Here is a 26,872-nt window from a genome sequence, read left to right as displayed (position 1 = left end):
ATTTTAATTGCACATGAGAAACAGATGGATTTGGGGGGGGGGATGTAAAAAATTAAATAAAACTTGCATCACAAGGTGTAATTGTGATTGTCAAAACATTTGGTAACTAAACTGAATTTTATTAAGTTTAGTGACAACATCATGTTACAATGATTACATGGTACAATGACTGGTAGGCTAGCCTACTGTTTGTATTGCTTAACACAAATTTAACGATTTCAATTCAATACTTGGGATTTGATTTAAATCTTGATTCAATATTGACTTATTTTGGATAAATATTAGGAAGGCTACAGTAGATAGCCCACATGTTATTTTTTTCTCATGAAAAAAAATATCTCACATAATGCTATGTAACCATATAGAGCCCTATCAGCTGGTATTATTAAAGGTTACAAATAACTAATTAAATCAAATATAATGTGGTTTTCATTATAATAACAATTATGTAATGACACAAGTAAAAATATAATAAATATGTAAAAAAGTGCAGTGCACATATTCAGCAAAATACTCCTCTTTATGTTTTAGTCATCTAACATGCTGCTGGTCATTAAATAGTTTAAATGTAACGTTCTGTGACACAATTGTTCTCCTGTTTCATATCAAAAGTAACCTGCTCTGTCTTGTTTGACGGTCTTCGTGTCCTCTTTGCTCCGCGATTTTTCTCTGCGTGAGAAAACGGATGTGTGGCGTGAGCGTGTGAAGAGTCTCGCGCTGAATGCGTCGAGTTGGCAGCTCTGCTTTTAGAAGCGGGATGGATCCGGATAGATCGGCGGCGGCCATAGACTGTAGGCGGCGGCGTTCCTCCTTCCGCCATGCTGCTTCTCCATGTGAGGACTGTTTACATTAGACTAGAAGTGCGCACCGGCCGCATGCTTATACACGTGGCGATTGTTTACATCAGAGTGCGCACGTGTTTCACGCAGCATAGGCAGTGCTTGTTTAAGCGGTTGATGGAAAATAAGCTATAATGCGCGTTCTAAAAATCTAAATTCGGATCTATTATTTTTCACGGTATTTTGAAGTGCCCGCGATAACAATATCGTGCATATTCATTACCGCGATTTATCGCATTACCGAATACCGGCACATGTCTAATTAGGGGTGTGCAATATTGACAAAATATGTCTCGATCGATATTTTCAAAGTTTTCTTGATAATAATTAGATAACATTTTACTGATTGTGTTTCTGTGCTTGGTGCCATGGCTTGTTTAGGCCTGTTGACAGCTGACTGACAAAGATATTCATATTTTTCATATTCTATGCAGTGGTCAGTTTACAGCACTGACAGAAATTAAATTTTTTTATTAAGGGGTAATATTTGCCACCTTAAATTGATTTCAAGGGGCATTTTCACCTATATATGGACATTTGTAGATGTTTCAACAAGATATCTTTCACATCTACTGCAGTCAGATTCACCCGTGTTCACGCTGAAGGAATCACTCACATGGCTGGGCACTTGTATGACACATCAAGGATATTAAGAGGCTAAAAGCAGGTTTAAACATTGCCCCATTTAAGTCAACAGGGTGCAAATTTTAAAAAGAGGATAACACGGTGTAGGCAACACCGATTTTTGTTGTTGTTCTCTGTATTGACAGTAGGGTTGGGCATCGAGAACCGGTTCCAACTGGGAACCGTTTAAAAAATAACGATGCCATTGGAATCGTTTAGAAAATTTGTTTTCGATTCCGATCATCGGTTCCAAACACGCAAGTTTTGGTTTCCATAGTGGCCACTGGATTTCCGGATGTGCTTGCCGCGCCCGCTTGTTCTGTTGCAGGCATGGAGCACGGTAAGCGGCGCTCAAAAGTGTGGCTTTATTTCACCTTAAAAAAGCCTGGGTCGGCAGAGTGCAACACATGTGACAAACTTATTTCTTGCACGGGCGGATGCACTACAAATATGATTAAACACCTAACGTTACGCCTGCATGGTGTACAAAATTTACAAGGAGTGTAGCGTGTTCGACATATGTCCACTGTCTCTGAGCGCTGGTCCACTGTCTCGTCCTCCTCAGGCAACCCTGCGCGACCAACGTTAGTAACGTTGCCAGGATCGAGTGCAAAATAATTAATCTGTAATGTTTGTTATTTTGAATAGAAATCATCACTCATAAAGCGTCATTCACGTCTTCTCCGGTTTATTTGTGTTCACATACATGCAATAAACAGCATCCGCCAGGGCTCTTAATCCAATGGTGCGCATATTTGGAGAAATAATGATTTATCATCACATGTTTGTAAAATATTTCGTCATACAGAATAACATTACTATTCATTTTCCAATGCATTATGCGATCTGAAGAGCTCAAACAGCGAACACATCGAGCTCTGTCTCTGCTCTTCCTGATTCGCGTCAGTTTATGATATCAGCGCTCTCTCATTCGCTGTACAGCTGTCAATCATCTCACGTGGACCAACGTGATATGAGGTATTTTTTTTTAAATGAATAGAGAATGTTTATAGTATACGTGCTAAGCAAGGTAGCTATTAGCTGCATATAAAATGCTAAATATAACATATTTCAACATCTTTTTTTTTAACTTAAAACCATTTTAAACCGCGACCGGAATATGATACAAATCAATGGTGTTTTAAAGTGAGCTTTTATACATTGAGTTAGTTATGTCCAGAGAGTCCAGACCAGGGTGCAAGTTCTGCATAAATCTGTTTTTTGGTCTGGTGCAGAGGCATTCCTAATTTTCTCCCACGTGGGCTGCAGCTCCCAAAACTAAAACTAAATCAAAATAAAATTTTCCTCTGTGAAATGAGCCTGTGACAGGTTTTGACTCCACCCCTCAAAGAATCGGAATCGAGAATCGAAAAGAACCGAAATCGAAATGAAGAATCGGAATCAGAATCGTTCAAATCAAAACGATGCCCAACCCTAATTGACAGCACTCCAAATGTACAAAAAAAATGAGCTCAATGTTAAAATTGACCGGAGTTCTCCTTTAAGGTTGCACTAGTTACATGGATTATTTAAACAATGTTTTTACTAGCTTTCTGGGCCTTAAAAGTTGCAAAGACGTTGCTGTCTATGGGTGGTTCAGAAACCTCTCAGATTTCATCAAAAATATCTTAATTTGTGTTCTGAAGATGAACGAAGGTCTTACAGGTTTGGAACGACATGAGGGTGAGTAATTAATGACAGAATTTTCACTAATCCTTCAACTGAAAACAACTTGCACTGACATATCTTAAAATATATGACTGCCACTGTTTTATCTCAAGATGCACACCAGTAATGTTTTCTTTTTTTTATGATACATTATTATAAAAGCTGCTTAAATACCCAAATTTTATTAAGGCCTAGACCTGGCTTAAGCTAAGCCCTGTATGGAAACCAGGGCCATATTGTTCATACCAGTAGTCAACATAATAAATACTGTCAAGTCAAGGTTAGTGACACAATTCAGTCTAATATATATATATATATATATATATATATATATATATATATATATATATATGAATGGCAAATATGCCAATGACTAACCTCTGAACAAACTCAAGGTGCTGCCTCTTCCTGGTACTGCAAGCTGAACTCATAGGAGGAGGCAAACAGCGCTGCCAGGCCAGTGATGAAGTCAGGCTGTGATCCTTCACACACACCTTGACCTTCCAAACTTAATATCCAGCACTGGTTGCTTAGAGATTGACCTGTAATGGAATAAAATAAAATAAAATAAAAAAATTATATTAATAATTAAAATAACTACTGTGGGTTCCACTGTGGTTCGATGTAGTTGTCTATTCATAGTTCTATGAATAAAAATGTTCAACTAAAAATTAAAATTGGTTAGAATGCTAGAATGCACTGGCATATTTATGTTTGTTTTAAGCATAAACTCAGTTATTCTTTCAGAAAACAAGACAATTTTTACGTGTCTATTAAATGCTTCTTCATGTAAGAATTGTAGATATCTGGACTGGAAACAAAATAAAAACACTAATTAAAAAAAACATATTTTGCAGTGGGGTGAGTAAATGATGGCTTTTCATTTTAGGTTTCATCTACCCCTTTAATGTTTACATACCAGGAAATAAGTCGTGGACTTTCTGGCAAATGTAGATTGCTGGACATCAGCGATGCAAATTCCTGAAACAATTTTTAAAAAGGACAGCACAACCTTGATCAACAGAACCAAAACATAAAACATATTACAGATTAATGAGATTTGCTTAATAATCTCTATTTATCTGCTTGAAGGATAACACCGTCTAACTTCTTTGAATTAGGGAGTAGTTGTAGGACCATGGGATGGCAATCAGGAATAGGACCACTACATTTGAAAACAGCATTAGGAACATGGATTTTCATGTGCTAGCAAAATTCTGACAACGATTCAAAAGCACGATCACAGACCTGACAGAATTTGACAGCATTTTTTTTTACCACATAGACTATAACTGTAACACTACTTAAAAGCACTTACATTAACAATGGCCATCAGATTACAAAGCCTAAAACGAAAAAAATATATATCAAATGCACGTCATGCAAATAGCATGGTAAAGGTTGCCTATTATATGAAATGTCGAAGTTAACGTTACTTGGTAAACAGGTGAACAGAGTCAGTGAATTGCTTGCGCGGCCACGGTAGTAAACCGCGTTCGCAAAATCAAACCAAATAACGTTACGTGAAAACAATGTAGAAATGCGAACGCAAAAAAAGATAAATAATAACTTATATATTGGCTTACCGTATCACTCAGTTGAACAATTCTCCATCTTCTCAAACTCTAAATCCCACTTATCGTCCCGCGCAGATTATTCAATGACAAATTCGTCCATCCGTCCTCAGGTAGCTGCTACCTTTAACGTCGTCCAGCTGCGTCACAGGCAACTAATGTTTGAAACACGAACCGAACCTCAAAAAAGCTTTAAAATTGCTCACAGATTCGCAGACATTGTTTATCTTGATAACAGGAATGATTATTTGTTCAGTTGAATCCCGCTGACGAAAAAAGTTTGCCTGTTGTAGCTGCCTAACGTTACTGTCTGCTCGCATGACGCGTCACATTTGAACTGAATTGAGCGCGAAAGAAATCAATCCCACAATGCAATGCCTTTTCAGTCAGTATGATGGTATGATCCTATATAACGAATTTATCAGGACGAAAACAGAAATGTGCTGTATATTTACAGCTGTTCTGTAAAAGATACAGCTTAATACTGTATTATGGAAATACAGTACAATTCTGTAAGAAATTTGTTGTAAATTTACAGTAAAGGGTTACAGTGTATGTTTACATACATTTATTAAATATGAGGAAAACAAATATGTATGTCACATATTTATAATTAATGTTGTCTATATATGCGAGAAACCAATACTATACTGTAATATATGCAGATATATGGTATCATATATGGATGAACTCAAATATTTTCTTCACATGTTTGGACACATAAATGTTCATATATGTTGCAGGCATATATTGTGTTCTCAGATAAGTCAAATATATGTATAGATATATGTTGCAGGCATATATTGTGTTCTCAGATAAGTCAAATATATGTATACATATATGTCATGCTATTTAAAATATAAGTACATATACATATTACATTTTTGTATGGGCTAAGTTAGCAGTTATTCTTTTATGATTTTTTTCTAAATAGGAATTCTTACTGAAATTTTTCTTTATTCAAGAAGGGCATTTGAAGTGAGAACTTTGATAAAAGAAATTAGGGATTGAAACCCTATGAATAGCATGTGAATAGCCAGTCGTTAGTAACTATAATGCAGACAAAAGAAATGCATATTTAGAGCCATAACCGGGCTGGAGAGGTGTGAATGTGTCTAGGAGAGACTGAGACTGAATGGGGCTTGTTTGCATCACAAAAAAATAGAGACAATAGACTGAATGGATGCTTTAGAAGATGAAAATAAACATCAGTTGCATTTTAGAGTCTAATCAAAATAAAGTCATATGACATGATCTTGAAAAACATTTAACTAAATACAGAGTTTTAGACTTATCATCTCCAGATTTTACATATAACATGGTCAGACATGTGGCTTTAGCTGCAGTGCATTTCTAGATTGCTACAGTGCCAACTTCAATTTTATTTTCATGAGGATGTTTCATAAAAATTAATTTCTAATAACTTTACAAAACTTTGAAGCTATTTATAAAAAAAAAAAATCATTATGACAATAATTAATTCTACATTTACAATAAACTGCCAGGTGTCAGCTTTCAAATTAGATCATACTTGTGCTTTTAGTACAAAGGGTTCTTGAACTGTATCTGTTTCAGTTTGGGTATGTCATTTCTGGGGATTTTTCAAAAGTGGGGTTGCAGCTTAACCCCCTGAGGTCTACGGTATCGCCGGCGATACCAGCTCGCTTTTTTTTTATTAGTGTAAAAGAAACTCATAAATACTCTGTTGACTTTGATTTTCCATAGGAGTTTCATACATCAATCGATTCTGTTAAATGTGTATTATTTTTGTGTATACTCACAATAAAAACAAAGTGTTGTGCTTTTTGCCAAATAAAGAAAAATAAACACGAAGCGAGTTCTGCCTTCTCTCTGCCAGTGAAGTCCATTCTGAAACGCGTCCGAAAATGAACAATAACTGAGCGAATACTCAGTCAAACAGGCATACAGACACACAGGCATGAAGCTTGAATTCTCTTCTTTTAAATGAAGTAATTTATATAAAAAACTAATATTCTCATCTTGTGAAATCTGTATTAAAAGAGAGCGATTCCAGTCGACCTAATTACAGCTAATTCAGATGTAATGTGACTCCGCCCACGGAGAGCGCGCGCTATTCAAACGCAAATGGTTGAGGCAATCCTGTGAACGCCCCCATCAGCTCGAGAAAAGTTTATTTAGATCATTACTTGTTTACACCGTCTTGCAGCGCTGTGAGGAATAATAGGCTACTAATGGAAAATGTCCCTCAGAAGTGCGGGTATATCGAGGAGCGAGCTGCGGAATACTAGTAAGTTTTTTCCTTCTCACGTGAATTTCTTCACGTGGGTTTCTGTTTATGAATGAATAAACGGCAGAGATGCGCGCTGTTTACCACAGCTGGCAAAGACAGTTTAAATTTAAATCGCGTGTGTGAATGAATGATGATGTTTTAGCAAACTGTATTGCTATACTGAGATGAGTAAAAAATCGACTGAATGTTGAAATAAAATGTAGGCTATTTGTATAAGCAACGTATTAAACTGCAAATTAACAATATGCCCTAATATTTCATGAAAACAACGTTACAGTCAGACGAAATATGAAAGACAACATTTTGTTGACTAGATTTGGGTAGGCTACAGTTTTTACTGTAGAATATACTGCCACATCAAATAAGCTTTTGTTTAGCAATTTCTATATATAAAATACTATTTTTGTCAAAAATAAAGTCATCAACTAAGATGTTAGCTGTTCCAATGTTGGCTATATTCAAACTAATGAATACATAGATAAAATGTAGGCCTATAATCATTTTTTTTTACAAAGAAAGAGTACACTTGAAATATTGTTGAAATTGTAATTATTGTTGTAATTGTAACCGTTTTAATAAAATAGCAAAACATATTTACAAGATAGATGTAAGCAAAATCTTAAATGGTCAATATAAGTCTTCTTCTAAATATATCTTTTGTCCTTGCATTGTGGCTCAGTCAGTGTCACACCTGAATGAATGGCTAATTATGCAGAGTGGGTGTATTCTAAGGTGTAAACCACTCCTCGTTCACGCCCCCTCGCATATTGGCTTTCCAAGCAAAACCTGTTTTACATCAATTTAAATCAATGTATGGTTTTATGTGAACGATAAAGCAAGACTATTTTCACATAATTTTGAAGAAAAAACTCTAGGCGAGGACATCCATTAGTCAAAAGTCTTATTGCCACATATTTACTATGTGTTTTGTGGCCTTATTTCAAAAACTTTCATTTTTAGTTTTTTCGATAACCACGCATAAACATTATTCTCTCAAAAATGAAAACATGTACATACATGTGGCTCACATATTATTGTAGTCCTGTTTGTGCTATATAGAGTGAATTTACACCTTTGCCATTAATATGTTTATAAGCAACTGAAAAAAGCACAAATGTCAGAGCATGTCAGAACACCCCCAGGGCCCAAAAAAACGCTCAGACTCCAGAGGGTTAACAGGATAAAGGACATTTGCTTAAGTCTGTTTGTCGATTATTCCTGCGCAGGAAGCTAGTTTAGGAAGTAAGCTAGTTTAGGGGAAGAAGTTAGTAAGGTGATTGGACGGGGACGTCGATTTGTAGACGAGACCCAGATAGACTAAACGTCGACAGTAGACGTTCGGGGACGTCGATTTGTAGACCCAGATAGTTAGGTTTAGGGAAAAATCTACCACAGAACTCATCCTGGAGGTTTTGGCAAGGTACACTCAGCTTTAAGAGTCATGTTACCTGTTTTTAAAATATCAAAGCCATGATGAAATAAAGGCTTTTTGTATTTTTTCAATAATATTCGAGTGCCTTGTCTAAAACGTTAAGTCTATCACACAACTAGTATAATAACCTTTGTCTAGCCAAGATGTTAGCGACAGCTGAAAACAGCGGGACTGACTTCGTCACTTACAATGTTTTGTGGGATTTGAAGTGTCGAATGAAATTCGAAGTGTCACATATCTTCGTGTTGCAGGCCTTGCATACTGCTGTTCTTCTCTTCTTAGCACCGTCTTGCACATAATCCTGGTAGCCGAACTTAATTATTTTTGGCGTAGGGCCTTCCATGTTCAGACACGACTGCTCTTATGTTAGCTCTCTCTGCTTGCCTGCTGCATGTTAAAGGTACCATTCACTGGTTCTGCCTGCCTGCCTTGTTTTGAAACTTGCCCGACATCAGTACCAACCGGCCCCTTCTTGGTGTTTTGCATGCTTGATTGGTTATGACAGTACACTATGTAACTTTTTTGGTAAAAAATTTGAGTGAGTACTTTATAAACCCATCTTCCAAACCTTGTTTTTGTCTTATTCTTGTAATGTACATAAACAGAGTTCAGGTTACAATGTTCCCTTTCAAGGGAACTGGCGCTGCGTCGAGAATCGACACATTGGAGAACACCTTCAGCATGACGCGTCTGAAGCCTGTATGGAACTAGTTCAATCTTGATTACGTCACTCGTGACGTTGCATGTGGCGGTGATGCGGAAGCTATAAAAGGATGCTGGATCACAACAGCGTCAGCTTTCTGGTCTTCAGCAAGCGTTCTGTGTGACTGTTTGTCTTATTTGGTGTTGTATGTCTAAGAACTCACTCATATATATATAAAGCTATGGCGAATAAAGAGAAGCAATTCAGACAGTGTGCATCCCCTTGCCCGCGATATTTGAGTGAGGGTGACACACACTCGCTCTGTGTTGTTTGTCTGGGAGTGGAGCATGCATGGGCAGCGCTTGAGGGCGCTGTCTGTGCAAACTGTGATCTGCTGCCATTGAGAACGCTTCGCTCCCGCCTGAGCCTGTTCGTAGAATCAGGCCAGGCTCGGGCTCCCTGTGGGTCAGGTCCTGCGTCTGTCGAGGTAGCGTGGCGCCTGCACACATGGGGATCACAAATGGAGCTGGCAGAATTCTGCAGGCATTCCATCCTCCACCGCATGTGTCGGATGATCAAGCTAGGTTTGTCGAGAATCGACACATTGGGGAACGCCTTCAGCATGAAGCTGTTGTGATCCGGCGTCCTTTTATAGCTTCCACATCACCATCACATGTGATGTCACGAGTGACGTAATGACGCAATACCAATCTAGATTGGACTAGTTCCATACAGGCTTCAGATGCATCACGCTTCAGATGCATCACACAGATGCATCACGCTGTTGATGCAGTTCCCCAATGTGTCAAATGTCGATGCAGCGTCTCGTTCCCTGAGGGTTACAGTCGTAACCCGAGACATTCTTCTGTTTGTTTATTAATAGTGTACTTTTAATATCAAGTTTAAATGTGGCCAATACAATCAAGACCATCACTGTCTTGTTTTTGTTGTATATATAGGGAAACCATTGTAAAGTGTTAGCCATTTGAAACCTAATTCATATATTGAAGACTAAAACATGATCACAGGTCACAGTTTTTGTTTTTTTGTAAAAATGTCTAGTTTATGTTAACTATTTATTTTGTGTGGCTCTTCCCATGATGACTTTTTTAGTGTTTTTCTCTGGATGTAAAAGGATGATGTAGCACTTCGGGGCAAATATGGCCACCAATAATCCAAAACTGGAAGCTAAAATAGCAAATATTTCCACAGCCACTGCATATTTCCCTGGTGAGCTCACATATGCTGGGACAAATGCAATCCACACAGCACAGAAGATCAACATACTGAAGGTAATGAATTTGGCTTCATTAAAATTGTCCGGAAGGTTTCTCGCCAGGAAGGCTAAGAGGAAACTTATTGCTGCCAGGAGGCCAATGTATCCTAGCAGCATAGAAAAACCAGCCACGGAGCCAATAGAACATTCGTAGACTATTTTATAGGTGATATACTGGCCGTTTTTATAGGGTGTTGGGGATGAAGTAGTTAGCCATACTATGCATATCAGAACCTGAAGGGCAGTTAGGGACATGACAGTGCCTCTTTGTTGGGCTACACCAAACCATTTCATGGCACTTTTACCCTCAGGTCGAGATGACTTGAACACAGCTATTACTACCATAGTCTTGACCAGGATGCTGGAGACGCACAGGACAAAGCTTATGCCAAATGCAGCATGTCTTAATTGACATGTCCACACCTGTGGCCGGCCAATGAACAATAACACACAAAGAAAACACAGTTTGAGTGACAACAGCAGCAGGAAGCTGAGCTCTGAATTGTTGGCACGTACTACAGGAGTGCTACGGTGATGAGCGAAGATGACCATCACAAGTGCGCAGAAGCAGGTGCCAAGCAGAGAAGCAGTGGTCAGAGAGATGCCCAGAGGTTCCTCATATGACAGATACTCTACTTCTTTGGGGACACACCGATCTTTATTTGGACTAGACCAGAACTCATCTGGACATGTTGTGCACTCAATAGCATCTGTGTGTAAAACAAAATTTGAAAACAAAATGATCTTTCAATATATATTTAGATTTTGGAATAGGACCTATTTACCTGTTGTATTAGAAATATATCCATCTCTGCATGGCAGGCAGTCAAAACAGCAGATAGGAAGGCCCTTCTTCCTGGCTCGTCTGGTGCCAAGGGGGCAGCTCTCACTGCACACAGACCGTGGGGGCTAAGGGGCACAATATCTGTTATCACTCTTTTTAGTGATGCATGTGTGTGACTGTGTGAAGTATAATACTAGTTTTGAAATTAATATGATATATTCATTACTTTTTTGTTCTCAAAGTTCCAGAATATTTCATCCTCATTTAGTGTGAGCACCTTCCCTGCTGTAGCCCCTTCATTCACTACACCGACTGTGCTGACCCTTATCGCACCATCTGAACTCGGCTGCCAATTCATCACATCATAGATGGCCAGAGCATCTCCATTCTTATCAAATGACACATGATCCCCAAAGCCAGTGGTGAAGTTCACTTTCTGTAGGTAATGGACTACCTGTACAGGTTACAGACAGGACAGGTGTTATATGTTTTTCTATATTGTGTATAAACATGTAGAATTATTTGTGTCCCTTCTGTGTTCATGTAGTATTTTTGCTATACCTGCCAGGGCTGCAGGTTGATTATGTCGGCACATCGGTTTCCACTAAATGGTCCTCTGCCCTCCTCACACTGCATCAGATCATGAATCGCATGTGCAAGGGCATAAACTGCTTTATACACATTATAAGATGCCCTCAGCTCTGAAACATCAGTGTATGCTGTTTCTGTGCTGTTCAGATCTTCTTGCCCTGAACAACCCTTTTTTTCTCCCTCTACCTCTCTGCCTCCAGCGTCAAAACTGCACCCGAACATGTTTTCCCAGAAGATTCTTACTATATTGTTTCTTGGATTGTTGTCAGGGCGGAGGTAATAAAGAAATTTACGAAGTCCCTGGATCTCCCCACGCCTGATGGCGATGCCCAGTGTGCCCCCCAGGAAAGGCAAAAGACGCTGAGTGTGAAACACAGGTGAAGTAGACCAAGCTTCACTTGCAATCCACTGTCTGCCTGTCACGTTTTGTAATACCACCTCATCCATCAGTGGTAACAAATAGGCTTCAGTGGAGAACACCACCACCACTCTAGCTGTAGAGGCCTGAACCACTCCCACTATACTCTGAATATCTCTACGGTTATTATCACGAGGCAGCATTTCAGAAAAGCCAACACAACCTCCAAATAGCTGCACATCTTTGTGGAAGGACTGAGAGGCATGGATGCCGTAGTCATCATCACTGTAGAGAAGACCAACCCAGGTCCATTCAAAATACCTCAAGATCTGTGCCATAGCGCGCACTTGGAAGGCATCACTGGGTATTGTTCTGAAGAAAGAGGGGTACTTTTTCCTGTCACTCAAACAGGAGCAGGTGGCAAAGTAGCTAACCTTATAGAAGAGACACAAATGAGCAGCAAATAAGTCTTCTGTGTAGTATGAGATATTTCACACACAAGCAAACGAGAAAGAAATATTTGGAAGCATTATATGCAGACTGTAATTTTAATCTATTACAATTAAAATATAACAATAAATAAAATCTTGCATTTCACATTCACACTTACCATAGGCACTCTAAACAGCCCCAATACACTGGAGATTGCAATTGAGTGAGTAGACCCCGGATCCCCCACAATAGCAATCACTGGTGGTAGGCCAGCACAGTTTAGGTTGGAGAAGGAATCCTCTGTCCCACTAACCAGAGCTGTAGCAGCTCTGAATGCCACTCCCAACTTTACACAATTGTCATAAAGATGGTATCCAAGAGTGATGTTAGGAAGCAGGTTTGGATTCTTATTGATCTCATGTATAGCAAAGGCCATAGTCTGTGCCTGCTGGAAACTTGCCTTATCAAACCTATAAAAAGCAAGAGAAATTATAATATTTCAATGTTTCTGAATTGATGGTATAAAACAGTTTCCAACATTCTCATATGGTAAATTATACACTCTTCATTTGATTTACAAACACTGATTTTTATCCAAAAATAAACAAATAAAGCAATAGATCAAATAAATTCTGATAAATAAAAAAAGTACAAGCAATTTATAATTACAAGATAGTTCAGTAGATATGTTTTAGTTTTCTTAATTTGATCTTTTACAAGGTATCCTTGTCCAGTTTGTCTCAGACTCACTGCTCACAGTAAGGTGGTTCCGGTTCCATTCTGAAGCTCAGCTCTGGGAACACTGTGAGGAAGTGAACCTCAAACAGACCTCCAAGTACAAGATCTCCATCCTGGAACATCCCGTTTAACTTGAAGTGTCCCTGGAGCTGACAGATGCCTGACCTGAGGACTGAAACTGCAGAGATACAGTTGAAAGACAGATACAGGCAGATTTGAAGAGTGATCCACATCTCTATCTCTTTCTAGCTTACCCACATGGCTGTTATTTATAATAAAGACTGTGTGGGGTGTTGCTTTAAAAAAGAAGGTGGTGCCAGTTAGACCTCCAATGAAATCAGGAAATACTTTTCTCTTTAAATTGTAGTTTGATGAATGGCAACTTAAATCTGCCACTTGTTCTAGTGTTTGCCTTCACTGCGTTAATGGTAAGTTCATTAAACAACACTTTGTTAATGGTAAAATTAACCTCAATTTAACTAAAAAAACAACAACAACAACAACAACAACATCAACAACAAAAACCTTTTAGCACTGGTGACTTGTATATTGCATATATTATCCAGTAGATAGATGAGACAAATAGAGTAGGTTAGTCCAAATGTATGCCGACATTCCTGAATTTTACACCAGAGGTCAGTATATTCATAGATTTTCCTCTAGGTGCCTAAGTTTTTTTTTTTTTTTTTATATCTTCAATACAATTTTTTTCTCTGAACTGAACAGGTTTTCCTCAATGGCAATTCATGTAAATGAGGAGCTTTTTTCCAAAACATCAATATTCAACATTCAATAATGCATTCAATAGTGCAATACATTCAGTAAGGCATACAGTAAAGTGTCGAACCTGTAAAACAGTACCATTGTCTGCTATACATACAAAAAAAAAAATCACATAGTGTCTGTGTGTGAGATGTGCTTTGAGTGTGTGAGAGGACAGAGAGAAAGAGAGAGAGAGAGAGAGAGAGAGAGAGAGAGAGAGAGAGAGAGAGAGAGAGAGAGAGAGAGAGAGAGAGAGAGAGAGAGAGACAGAGAGAGAGAGAGAGAGAGAGAGAGAGAGAGATCTTTATCACTAGCATGGATCACTCTTCAACACTCAGAACTGCATTGTCAGTCACCTGATACAGTGCATCATCATAAAAAGCCCTCACAGCATCAGACACACCTATTGCTCCTAATAGTGCCAGCACATCTCTCTTTTTTGCAGCCTTAATATTACTCATAAATATTTGTTTTTAAATGCCCCCCCCCCCCCCCAAAAAAATTATTTCTACTCAATTTTATTTGTTAATTTACCAAATGCAGTTACTCAGATCTATTTCATTTGTTTTACTTACATTTACTCAGTTAATACAGTGTATGTAATTGATTTCACTGCTTAAAAATCTAATCAATATTCTAAGTGTAAAAATGTTTCACCCAAAAAAAATTTGTAAATCATATTAAAAGTTTTTAGAGTTCATCACCACCAGAGTTCATGTCACATATTCCAGCCAATTTTCAACATTTTAATCACTGTTCTAGAAACATATTTGACTCAACTTGCAATAATATATCATTTGCAATATGTTATGATTTGTTCACAAACAACAGGCCCAGACAGTTCACAATTAATGTAAATACACGGTCTTACAATGTCATTGCTTTATAACTGCTCTTTCAAATCCTGTAGGAAAATTAACAGTCTTCATAAAGATCAGTGATATTCTGACAGTAATCCTAGAACCGGCTTCTGCACTGTACAATTTAAAGGGATACTCCACTTTAAAATGAAAATTCTGTCATCATATACTCACCCTCATGTTGTTTCAATCCTGTATGAATTTCTTTCTTCTGCTGAACAGAAAGGAATATATTTAGAAGAATATGAGTAACCAGACAGTTTCTGGTCTCATTGACTTCCATAGTAGGAAAAAAATATACTATGGAAGTCAATGAGACCAGAAACTGTCTGGTTACTGATATTCTTCTAAATATCTTCCTTTCTGTTCAGCAGAAGAAAGAAATTCATACAGGATTGAAACAACATGAGGGGGTGGGTGAGTATATGAGGACAGAATTTTTATTTTAAAGTGGAGTATCCCTTTAAAAAATTGCCAACTGCATATAAGTGAATCAGATGTTGGTCATCAAAACATGAAATCTGTATGAAACACATAAACAAATGACACAAAATGTGTATAAATTCTATATGACTTTAATTTGACTAGCATATGATTCAATATAAGAACTTTAAATAATTTATATATAAATTTTATATGAGTTTTATATGTTTCTACTAATACCATACACATTTGCATACTTTTGTCATGTAAAACTCATATAAGTCTTTTAACAGTATTCATATATAACGCAAAAATCCCCTACAAGTTGTATGTGTGCTATTTAGTATGAAATGGGCCATAATCGGTCTGATTTTGTATAGGACATGTATTGTATAGGCCTTATATGAAACACAGAAATGGTAAATGGTAAATGGACTGCATTTATATAGCGCTTTCACAGACCCAATGGCCACCAAAGCGCTTTACAATATTGCCTCACATTCACCCATTCACTCACTCATTCACACACCGACAGCGGTGTCAGCCATGCAAGGCGATCCAGCTCGTCGGGAGCAGCTGGGGTTAGGTGTCTTGCTCAAGGACACCTCGACACTTGGTCAGGTGGAACCGGGGATTGAACCACCAACCTTCCGGTTTGTAGACAATCTACATGAACCACTGAGCCACTGCCGCCGCCCCAGAAGGTAATTCTGTCCGATTTAAGTAAGGAAGATATATGGTTGCTGTATATGAACCATGCAGGGTTTTTTTTCATATGGGTAGGATTATATCCTCACTAATAGGGCTGTGCAAAAATATCGATACAGCTTACTATCGCGATTTTTTTTTTTGCACGATAGTGTATCGATATTTCAACCTCTAGTATCGATATTGAAAAAAAAAAAAAAAATTTTTTTTTATCAAATCCATCTGTGTGCGTCAAACGACCTCCTCCGCCTCTATTGTCGCTGACTCGCTGTCCAGTTGTCTGTCATATACGGCCAATGTCTCAGAAGTTAGCGGGAGTGAGAAAATGGCAGAAAATTTAAAAACGCCTGCAGCTTTCAGAGCCGACGTCTGGAAGCACTTTGGTTTTAAAAGTAAGTCGGGCAGTAATGAACTGGATAAAAACAATGCCGTTTGTAAGCTTTGCCTGGCTACAATTAAATTTTCAGGAAACACAACCAACTTGCGTTTTCACCTAACAAGGCACCACGCAGTTGAAATAGCAGGACTGCAACCTAAACAGAAACCTGTTGATTTAACCCCCTGAGGTCTACGGTATCGCCGGCGATACCAGCTCGCTTTTTTTTTATTAGTGTAAAAGAAACTCATAAATACTCTGTTGACTTTGATTTTCCATAGGAGTTTCATACATCAATCGATTCTGTTAAATGTGTATTATTTTTGTGTATACTCACAATAAAAACAAAGTGTTGTGCTTTTTGCCAAATAAAGAAAAATAAACACGAAGCGAGTTCTGCCTTCTCTCTGCCAGTCAAGTCCATTCTGAAACGCGTCCGAAAATTAACAATAACTCAGCGAATACTCAGTCAAACAGACATACAGGCACACAGGCATGAAGCTTGAATTATCTTCTTTTAAATGAAGTAATTTATATAAAAAGCTAATATTCTCATCTTGTGAAATCTGTATTAAAAGAGAGCGATTCCAGTCGAGCTTATCTCAGCTCATTACGTTATAATCGGCCCCGCCCACGGAGAGCGCGCGCTATTCAAACGCAAATGGCTGAGGCAATCCTGTGAACGCCCCCATCAGCTCGAGAAAACACACAAGTTTATTTAGATCATTGTTTACACCGTCTTGCAGCGCTGTGAGGAATAATACTAATGGAAAATGTCCCTCAGAAGTGCGGGTATATCGAGGAGCGAGCTGAGGAATACTAGTAAGTTTTTTCCTTCTCACGTGAATTTCTTCACGTGGGTTTCTGTTTATGAATGAATGAACGGCACAGATGCGCGCTGTTTACCACAGCTGGCAAAGACAGTTTAAATTTAAATCGCGTGTGTGAATGAATGATGATGTTTTAGCAAACTGCATTGCTATACTGAGATAAGTAAACATCGACTGAATGTTGAAATAAAATGTAGGCTATTTGTATAAGCAACGTATTAAACTGCAAATTAACAATATGCCCTAATATTTCATGAAAACAACGTTACAGTCAGACGAAATATGAAAGACAACATTTTGTTGACTAGATTTGGGTACAGTTTTTACTGTAGAATATACTGCCACATCAAATAAGCTTTTGTTTAGCAATTTCTATATATAAAATACTATTTTTGTCAAAAATAAAGTCATCAACTAAGATGTTAGCTGTGCCAATGTTGGTTATATTCAAACTAATGAATACATAGATAAAATGTAGGCCTATAGGCCTAATCATTTTTTTTACAAAGAAAGAGTACACTTGAAATATTGTTGAAATTGTAATTATTGTTGTAATTGTAACCGTTTTAATAAAATAGCAAAACATATTTACAAGATAGATGTAAGCAAAATCTTAAATGGTCAATATAAGTCTTCTTCTAAATATATCTTTTGTCATTGCATTGTGGCTCAGTCAGTGTCACACCTGAGTGAATGGCTAATTATGCAGAGTGGGTGTATTCTAAGGTGTAAACCACTCCTCGTTCACGCCCCCTCGCATATTGGCTTTCCAAGCAAAACCTGTTTTACGTCAATTTAAATCAATGTATGGTTTTATGTGAACGATAAAGCAAGACTATTTTCACATAATTTTGAAGAAAAAACTCTAGGCGAGGACATCCATTAGTCAAAAGTCTTATTGCCACATATTTACTATGTGTTTTGTGGCCTTATTTCAAAAACTTTAATTTTTAGTTTTTTCGATAACCACGCATAAACATTATTCTCTCAAAAATGAAAACATGTACATACATGTGGCTCACATATTATTGTAGTCCTGTTTGTGCTATATAGAGTGAATTTACACCTTTGCCATTAATATGTTTATAAGCAACTGAAAAAAGCACAAATGTCAGAGCATGTCAGAACACCCCCAGGGCCCAAAAAAACGCTCAGACTCCAGAGGGTTAAGGCAAACTACTCTGGATACCACCAACAAGCTGCCGTCAACCTCAGCTCGCGTAAAGAATATAACGGCGTCAGTGGTTTATTTCATATGTAAAGATTTGCGGCCATATAGTGTAGTAGAAAACCCCGGCTTCAGGCATATGGTGAACACTATGGAGCCTCGCTATGTGATCCCGACTCGCAGATACATAACGGACGTAGCAGTTCCCGGGATATACAAAGAGGTAAAGATAAGTGTAAAAACATCGCTTGCATCTGCAGAGAGAGTCGCCCTGACGTGCGATGCGTGGACCTCTCGAGCGACCGAGTCGTATGTAACGATTACGTCACACCACATTTCAGAGGAGTGGGAGCTCGTTTCACATGTTTTGCAGACACGAGTAATGCATGAGAGCCATAATGGCAGTAACATTGCAGAGTTACTGAAAACTGCAATGGAGGAATGGGACATAAAAGGTAAGGACCCAGCCATCGTAACAGACAACGCGTCAAACATGAACATAGCAGCGCAGCTGGCCGGCATTCCACATGTAAAAATTTTCGCGCACACCATCAATTTAGCTTCACAGCGCGCACTGAAGCTCCCATCAGTCACACGCTTGTTGGGAAGAGTGAGACGCATAGCCAGCTTTTTTATACGTAGCACTACAGCCAGCCATGTACTACGGCAAAAACAAAAGCTACTACAGCTACCCGAACATAAACTGATGAATGACGTGGTTACTAGATGGAATAGTGCTTTTGACATGCTGCTGCGATTTCTTGAGCAGCAGCCAGCCATCTGTGCAGCCCTCCTCTCAGGTGAAGTGAGGAAGACTGAGAAGGAAGTCTGCACCCTCAGTGAGGCAGACATAACTTCTGCTGAAGAAATTGTCAACGCTTTGAAACCCATGAAGGTAGCAACACTTGTGATGTCAGAGGAGAGCAGCCCAACAATATCAGTTGTGGCACCACTCCATGCTCAGCTAATCCATGATCTACAAGAGAGCTCCAGTGATTCCACCATGACAAAAGAAATAAAATCTGCCATATGCCTGGATTTCAGCAAGAGGTACTTGGATGATGAGCAGAAGGAGATTCTTTACATGGCCTCAGCTATTGATCCAAGGTTTAAGGCTTTGCCCTTCCTGTCTGAGGACAAACGGCAGGACATCTATGTGAGAGTCATTGCAGAAGCTGCAAGGAGCCAGGTAAGCTTTGTCAAATACATTAGACTGCTTTGTCGATTAGTAAAAGTTAGAAAAAAAAAATCTATTCACATTTTCATTTAGAAACAATCAATATAACCAATTGGAGTTCATTTAAAAAAAAATGAATTACATTTTTTTAAATACAATTTGCTAGTATTTATGCATTTTAAACTTTAAATATTAGTATTTATATTACATCAAAATATTTATATTACATGAGAGCTTAATGGCTGAGAATTGTCATTGTTTGTATTTGGGACTATTTACTGATTCACTAATACCCACAGAATCAGAAGCTAATTTGATGTTGTTTTGCTGTTTTTCAGCAGAGAGAGACTGATGCGGATATAGTGCCACTGCCAAATGTAGAGGACATTCCTGTGCAAGAGGACATCTCCGCAGGCCCATCCAAAAGACCAAGGGATTCTTTCACTCTAGCTGACCTACTTGGACAAACATATGGTGGTGCAGTGAGACCCTCACACACAAAAAAAAACACACATGACCAGGCAGAGGAGGAGATGACAAGATACAAGGAGGCAGCTCCCATGCCACTTGCTGGAGCTAATCCACTGGATTGGTGGAAGCAACACCAGAGCGAGTATCCACTCTTGTCCCACCTTGCAAAAAGATACCTGTGTATCCCGGGCACGAGTGTCTCCTCAGAGAGAGTGTTCTCTACCGCAGGGGATATAATCTCAACACAGAGGAGTGCACTTAGCCCGGAACATGTTGATGAAATTATGTTCCTGAACAAAAATTTAAAGATAAAGTAGCCCTGCTATTGTTGTATCCTTGTTGTTTGTTCAGTGTCCACTTCAGATGGGCCTAAAGTTACTCAGGACCTGTAAAGTTACTCACATTGGATACTTAAAATGTAATAATTTATGAGTTTATGTACATTTACTTAATGCACTATTTTTTTTTATTTACAAGTTACAACATACTATTTCAGTTTAAAAAAAGTTGTTTACTTGATGCACTTTATTTCATATAATTTTTGTGGCATCTACATTTTTAGTTTTTAGTGATATGTCTTTCATACATTTCAGTGTGTTCACTGTTCAGTGGCTGTACAATGCAAATACCTTTGCGAATAAATTGGAATTTAAGTTTTTGTCTGCTGAGTTGTCAATATAATGTGATACACATACCAGAATACCCCAGGTGGTACATAGCAATTTGTATATTCAGCTCTATTTTATTTATATATTTTTTAACATTTTTCATTTAAAAAGAAAGTATTGCAATATATCGCAATATGTATCGTATTGTATCGTATCGTGATATATCGTATCGTGACCCATGTATCGTGATATGTATTGTATCGTGAGGCCCTTGCCAATACCCAGCCCTACTCACTAGCTTGTTTAATTTATACCAGCAAATTTAGGAGTAGTCCCTACACTCTCGTGAAACAATAATAATCATTGGCAACTAGACATATGGATCAAATTCATGCTTACCCTCCAGCAGAAACGTTCCTGGAACCTTTGTTGTCCTTGGTCTTGCAGAGATTATTATAATGCTCTGTCTATCACTAATAGAACTGTCTTTGAAAGCTGAAGTAAAACTTAACAGTGTTTGTCTTTATGAAATAAAATTTTATTTAAACAAAAGATAAAATACTGGTTACACAAGGATTAATATTTGTAGCAAATCATCAAAAAGTTACAGGTTATAAAACTTCAGCTTATCCAATCTCAACTGGGCAGTCCTGTATGAGTGAATATTACACAGGCTAATTACCTTGTAAGCAGTTCAAGCAATAAAAGTAAAAAATTACTTGTTCTCATCCGAGGTTTCTCAAGTTATAATAATACAGCAGAGCAATTTAAGCAAAAATAATTTCAGTTGAAAAACTGAACTAGAAGATAACTAATTTCTCCCCAGGGATGCAAGCAACATCAAAATAAAAAATGCAACCACCAACAGTCAAAAATGCAGTTATACATATATGGAACTGGGTTACATTGTTCCTATGCAATTTCTTGTTTTGTTTTTTCCAGAGGAAATAAATCTTGTGACATTAACCTTCTGTTGCCTCAGTCAAGGGGGTTTTGGGCGACAACATTGTTTCCCATATATGGGTATTCTTGCGTCCTTTCCGTCCTCTGCGCTTTGGGCTTCTGTGTAAGTGTGTGTGTGCATATGTATCTGGAAGTGCGTTTGTAGGTCCAATATATATATCAAAAATCAAATAGTTTACTACAATGTGCAAGTCACAAGTAAGTCTCAAGTCTTAACCTTCAAGTCTCAAGAAAGTCCAAGTCAATTTTGTGAAAAGCAAGTTAAGTCAAGTCAAGTCACTGCTTTATGTCAAGCAATTCAAGTCAAGTCGTAGCTTGGGTTAAGCAAGTCACTGGCAAGCAGTGTTGGGCAAGTTACTTCGAAACTGTAATGCGTTATTTATTACTTGTTACTGTCATTTCAAAGTAATTCGTTACATTACAATATTACTGTATTTAAAATGTAAGGCATTACACTACTATTGCATTACTTTTAAGTTACTCTCACCAAAATAACTGCAAATATGGATTTGGCAATCTAAATGTAGCGTATGATGCTCAATTAGCTCATTACACATCCAGTAGAAGGTGATGTGGTATCCGACTGAGCTTGGACCCATAAGAAATTTTACCATGATGTACTATAGTACATACCATGGTATACCATAGTAGTACCATGGTAGTACCATGGTACCTTACATCTAACCATGGTACATACTATATAGTACTTCAGATATTATCATGGTACCATGGTACATTGCATGGTACTGTAGATGTTACTATGGTACATAGTATGGTACCTCAGATTTACCATGGTACATGCCCTAGTACCTCAGAAATAACCATGGTACATTCTGCCGTACATATTACCATGGTACATACTACCTCAGATATAACCATGGTACCTCAAATATTACCATGGTACTTTGCATGGACGCATGGTACAGACATCTTTTTACTTTAAGCCCGGGGTAAACTTGATGAATAATACTATATTGATACTATATATGATGAATAAGACTAATGAATAATAACTAAGCCAAATATTTTTATTTTATTTTAATTATTATTGTGAGTGACTGCAGTAGTGTGGGCATAGGCCATTTGGTCTATGAACGAGTCATAGATCTCCAAAATCAGTTTTAAATGTATAATTTAATATTAATGAGATTTTTTTTAAAGTAATGTTCAAATTCTAGATGTTTGTAAATGCTGCATGATTTTGACGTGGTTTAATCAATTGCCGTGCGCGTGAACTTTGAACATTCATGTCGCTTTCAAACACTGGAGCGGCCGCGGCGCAGAGATGCCATGGAAACGGCGCTGGACCACTGCGACTGGTAAGCAGGAAACTCCCTCTCTCGCTGTTGAGAATGTACTATCCGCTGCAGGCTCACTCATCTCGGCTCTGTCTGATTAACGTACAGGAAGTGAAACAGAGAGAGAGAGAGAGGTGATTTGAGTGTGATTAATATTTGTGATTGAATGTGTGTGCATCTGTATGAGTGAAGTGTATTGTTTGTTTGCATGTGCGTGGTTGTGCTTGCAAGTTCAAGGTTTTTATTATTTTTTTGTTTTGTTTTGTTTATTTGTGGATGCATGGTTGGGTTCGCAAGTCTGTATATTTTTTTTTTATTTGTGTGTGTGAAGGTGTATACAATATTTTATGTGCATCCCCAAAAACTTTCCATAGGCTTTTCTCTCAAAGTCTAACACTGAAGACCAATTATTAGACAGTGTACGATTGCAAAAAAAAAAAGTTTACAGTTTGACAAAAGCACAAGGTTGTGTTTTATTGCGAGTGTACACAAATATAAGTAAACACTTTGCAGTTTGAATGATGTCCTGTACTATGAACTAAATGACAGAGTATGTTTTTATGTTTCCACTGTTCAATCGCGCCCACGCCTCTCTCTCACACACACTCACACACACGCAACATATTTCAGCATTGCAATCTTGACATTGCACTGTTCATTATAGCCACAGAGCTAAGGCGGGACAGATTAAGTGACCGTTAAGAACCCGCGTATCTAACAGTAGTTCCGCATTACATTCATTCATTTGCACGTGAGTGTTATTTATTTTTATACCGTGTAAATTCATGCACCAACCGTGACGCCCGTACCGTTTCGGTTCAATACGAATACATGTACCGTTTCACCCCTAGTCTGTGCAGCGCCAGTTCAAGTCAAACAAGCCTGTTAGCACTCTCTGCTTGCCTGCTGCGTCATGTGGTTAGGTTGTGGTGCGTTCCAAAACAGATATTTATTAAACAGAATACAAGTTATTTCGAGTCATTTAACTCAAGTCCGAGTCAAGTCTCAAGTCATGAATATAAAGGCAAAGTCAAGTCAAGTCTTTTATAAATATTTGTCAAGCAAGTCTCAAGTCCTAAAATTTACAACTTAAGTCCGACTCGAGTCAAGTCATGTGACTCGAGTCCCCCACCTCTCTGTCATATATTGCTACAAAATGCCAATATAATTTTCAAAAGTCTATTTAAAAGAATGTTGTGGTCAATGGTAACAAATGCAGCACTAAGATCGAGTTACACTAATAGAGAGATACAACCACGATCGGATGATAAGAGCAAATCATTTGTAACTCTAATGAGAGCAGTCTCAGTACTATGGTACAGTCTAAATCCTGACTGGAAATCCTCGCAGATTCCATTTCTTTCTAAAAAGGAACAAAGTTGTGAGGATACTGACTTTTCTAGTATCTTTGACAAAAAGGGTAGATTTGAGATTGGCCTGTAATTGACTAATTCGGTAACACTTTACAATAACAGGGCATGAATAATCATGTACTAATAACTGAATTAATAGTTACTTCAACATGAACTCATGATTAGTGAAGATATGAACTAATCATGAACCAATGAATAGTGATCCTTAACTACAACAGGAGTCATAATGATTCATGCATGAATAACAGCAGCCTTAAACATGTTAGTACATGTTTGATAGTTAACCCCCTGAGGTCGGCTATCACGCCGGCGCGATAGGCTCGCTTTTTTTCTTATCAGTGCAAGAGAGACTCAAAATACTCTGTTGACTTTGATCTTACAAAAAAGTTTCATACATCAATCGATCCTGTTAAGTGTGACTTTGATCTTACAAAAAAGTTTCATACATCAATCGATCCTGTTAAGTGTGCATTTTTTTTGTGTATACTCACAATAAAAACAAAGTGTTGTGCTTTTTGCCAAATAAAGAAAAATAAACATGATGCGAGTTCTGCCTTCTCTGTTATTGAAGTCCATTCTGAAACATGTCCGAAAATGAACTGTAACTCAGCGAATACTCAGTCAAACAGGCATACAGACACACAGGCATGAAGCTTGAATTCTCTTCTTTTAAATGAAGTCATTTTTATAAAAAACAAATATTCTCAGTTTATGTATGTATGAAAAGAGAGAGATGTCAGTCATTCTCATCTCATCTCATTAAGTTTTAATGTGACCCCGCCCACGGAGAGTGCGCGCTATTCAAACGCAAATTATCTGAGGCATCCATGCAAACGTGAACGCCCACATCAGCTGGATAACACACACCGCGAGTTCACTTTCAGACTTGTGTACTTTACGACGCTGTGAGGAATAATACTATATTAATAATAATCCTGGAAAATTTACCTCATAAGTGCTGGAAGTTTCATTTCGAGGATCAACGGATCCGGCTGAGGAAAAGGTCAGTTAAAATTTGCTTTGTTCTAATCGCAAGTGTCTGTACACGCAAAAGACTGTTTAAATATGAATCGCGTTTCTGTGTGTGAATGAATGAATGCACAGATGCGCGCTGTTGGAGCTACAGCTGGCAAAAATACTGTTTAAATATGAATCGCGTTTTTGTGTGTGAATGAATGAACAGTTTTTACCAAACTCTATTGCTATACAGAGATGAGTAAAAATCGGATAGATTATAAAGTTTTTACTGTAAAATACTGCCACATCAAATAAGCTTATAATGTTGCCAATTTCTGCTCATGTTAATATATATATATATATATATATATATATATATATATATATATATATATATATATATATATAATATTATGTTTTGTCAAAAATAAAGTAATCAACTAAGATGTTATTATAGGCCTAGTGTTTGTTCCAATGTAGTCTATATTCAAACTAATGAATCCTTAACTTTGAAATACGTATGATAAAATGTATACTTTAGTTTTTACAAAGAAAGATTACACTGGACATATTGTTAACATTTGAATTGTTGTTGTAATTGTATAACCTTTTTAATAAAATAAATAAAATAGCAAAAAAATATATATACAAGGATAGATGTAAACAAAATCTTAAAAGGTCAATATAAGCCTTCTCTTTAAATTATTTTTATTGTGCTTTATTAGTGACACATTTGAGTAGATAACATATTCCAAAACTTTCTGAAAATACAGTGAGAACAATTAACTGCACTATTACTAGAAATATTTACCTTGGATATTATACAATTTGCAAGCACAATTTGTAAAAAAAACAACAACATTTAGTTTAGGGGTAAACTAAATCAATCAGGCTTCGTAAGTACACTCAACTAAATGATTATTAGGAACACCATACTAATACTGTGTTTGACTAACCCCCTTTCGCCTTCAGAACTGCCTTAATTCTACGTGGCATTGATTCAACAAGGTGCTGAAAGCATTCTTTAGAAATGTTGGCCCATATTGATAGGATAGCATAGCGTGGGAACCACATGTTCATTTTCTCGTATTTGAGGCGTGGTTTACGAATGCCCAGAGCCGTTTATTGGGCGCTACGAATGTCTATCAAATGCGCCTGTACGTAGCTCATAGCCAATCGTTTCAATTATACCAGATAACGTATGTAGAGCGACAGAAATTCAACGAGGAAGAAGACGATGGGTCAGAGATTTATGTGTACGCGATGGCGTTCAGCGACTATTGCCGTTTGTGCAAGACAAACATGAGGGTAGAAGGTATATATGTATATAAACAAACTGCTTCGGTGTGTCGCATAGACGTCGTCATCGTCTTGCTGCTCCCTCCCCGTTCTGTGATTGGTCCCCTCGCTGAGGCGAAAATCTGGTCCATGGAATCCAGGCTGCCTAGCAGCGTGAATAAAATCGTGCTGCGCACAAGGCAGCATGGGGAAACCCAGGCTAAGGATAGCATCTTGCAGTTGATGGAGATTTGTGGGATGCACATCCAGGGCACGAAGCTCCCGTTCCACCACATCCCAAAGATGCTCTATTGGGTTGAGATCTGGTGACTGTGGGGGCCATTTTAGTACAGTGAACTCATTGTCATGTTCAAGAAACCAATTTGAAA

General features: G+C 37.9%; 2 protein-coding genes and 2 long non-coding RNA genes across 4 annotated transcripts in view; 2 read left to right on the top strand and 2 right to left on the bottom strand.

Moving 5' to 3' along the window:
- Positions 1–26,872, bottom strand: part of LOC309508615 — a 190,932-nt gene that overhangs the window by 137,724 nt on the left and 26,336 nt on the right. The gene's annotated exons all lie outside the window — the stretch shown is intronic.
- Positions 1,107–2,902, top strand: LOC309508673. Its single transcript, XR_014209663.1, has 2 exons — positions 1,107–2,628; positions 2,701–2,902. It is a non-coding gene; the product is annotated as an uncharacterized lncRNA (long non-coding RNA).
- LOC309508332 (extracellular calcium-sensing receptor-like) lies at positions 10,125–13,464 on the bottom strand (the record flags this gene model as incomplete). The annotated part of the gene is made up of 6 exons (XM_082182923.1): positions 10,125–11,038; positions 11,114–11,237; positions 11,339–11,566; positions 11,674–12,495; positions 12,672–12,963; positions 13,244–13,464. The coding sequence occupies 6 exons, from the start codon at positions 13,462–13,464 to the stop codon at positions 10,125–10,127; spliced, it is 2,601 nt and encodes an 866-aa protein (XP_082039049.1).
- LOC309508400 (E3 SUMO-protein ligase ZBED1-like) lies at positions 18,363–20,903 on the top strand. Its single transcript, XM_082183017.1, has 2 exons — positions 18,363–19,547; positions 19,874–20,903. Exons 1-2 carry the CDS (start codon positions 18,498–18,500, stop codon positions 20,321–20,323), a joined length of 1,500 nt encoding a protein of 499 aa, XP_082039143.1. The 5' UTR covers positions 18,363–18,497; the 3' UTR covers positions 20,324–20,903.

This window comes from Leuciscus leuciscus, assembly GCF_965113295.1.
Source record: "Leuciscus leuciscus genome assembly, chromosome: 10".
NCBI classification, from domain to species: Eukaryota; Metazoa; Chordata; class Actinopteri; order Cypriniformes; family Leuciscidae; genus Leuciscus; species Leuciscus leuciscus.
This window is presented reverse-complemented; position numbering and strand designations above follow the sequence as displayed.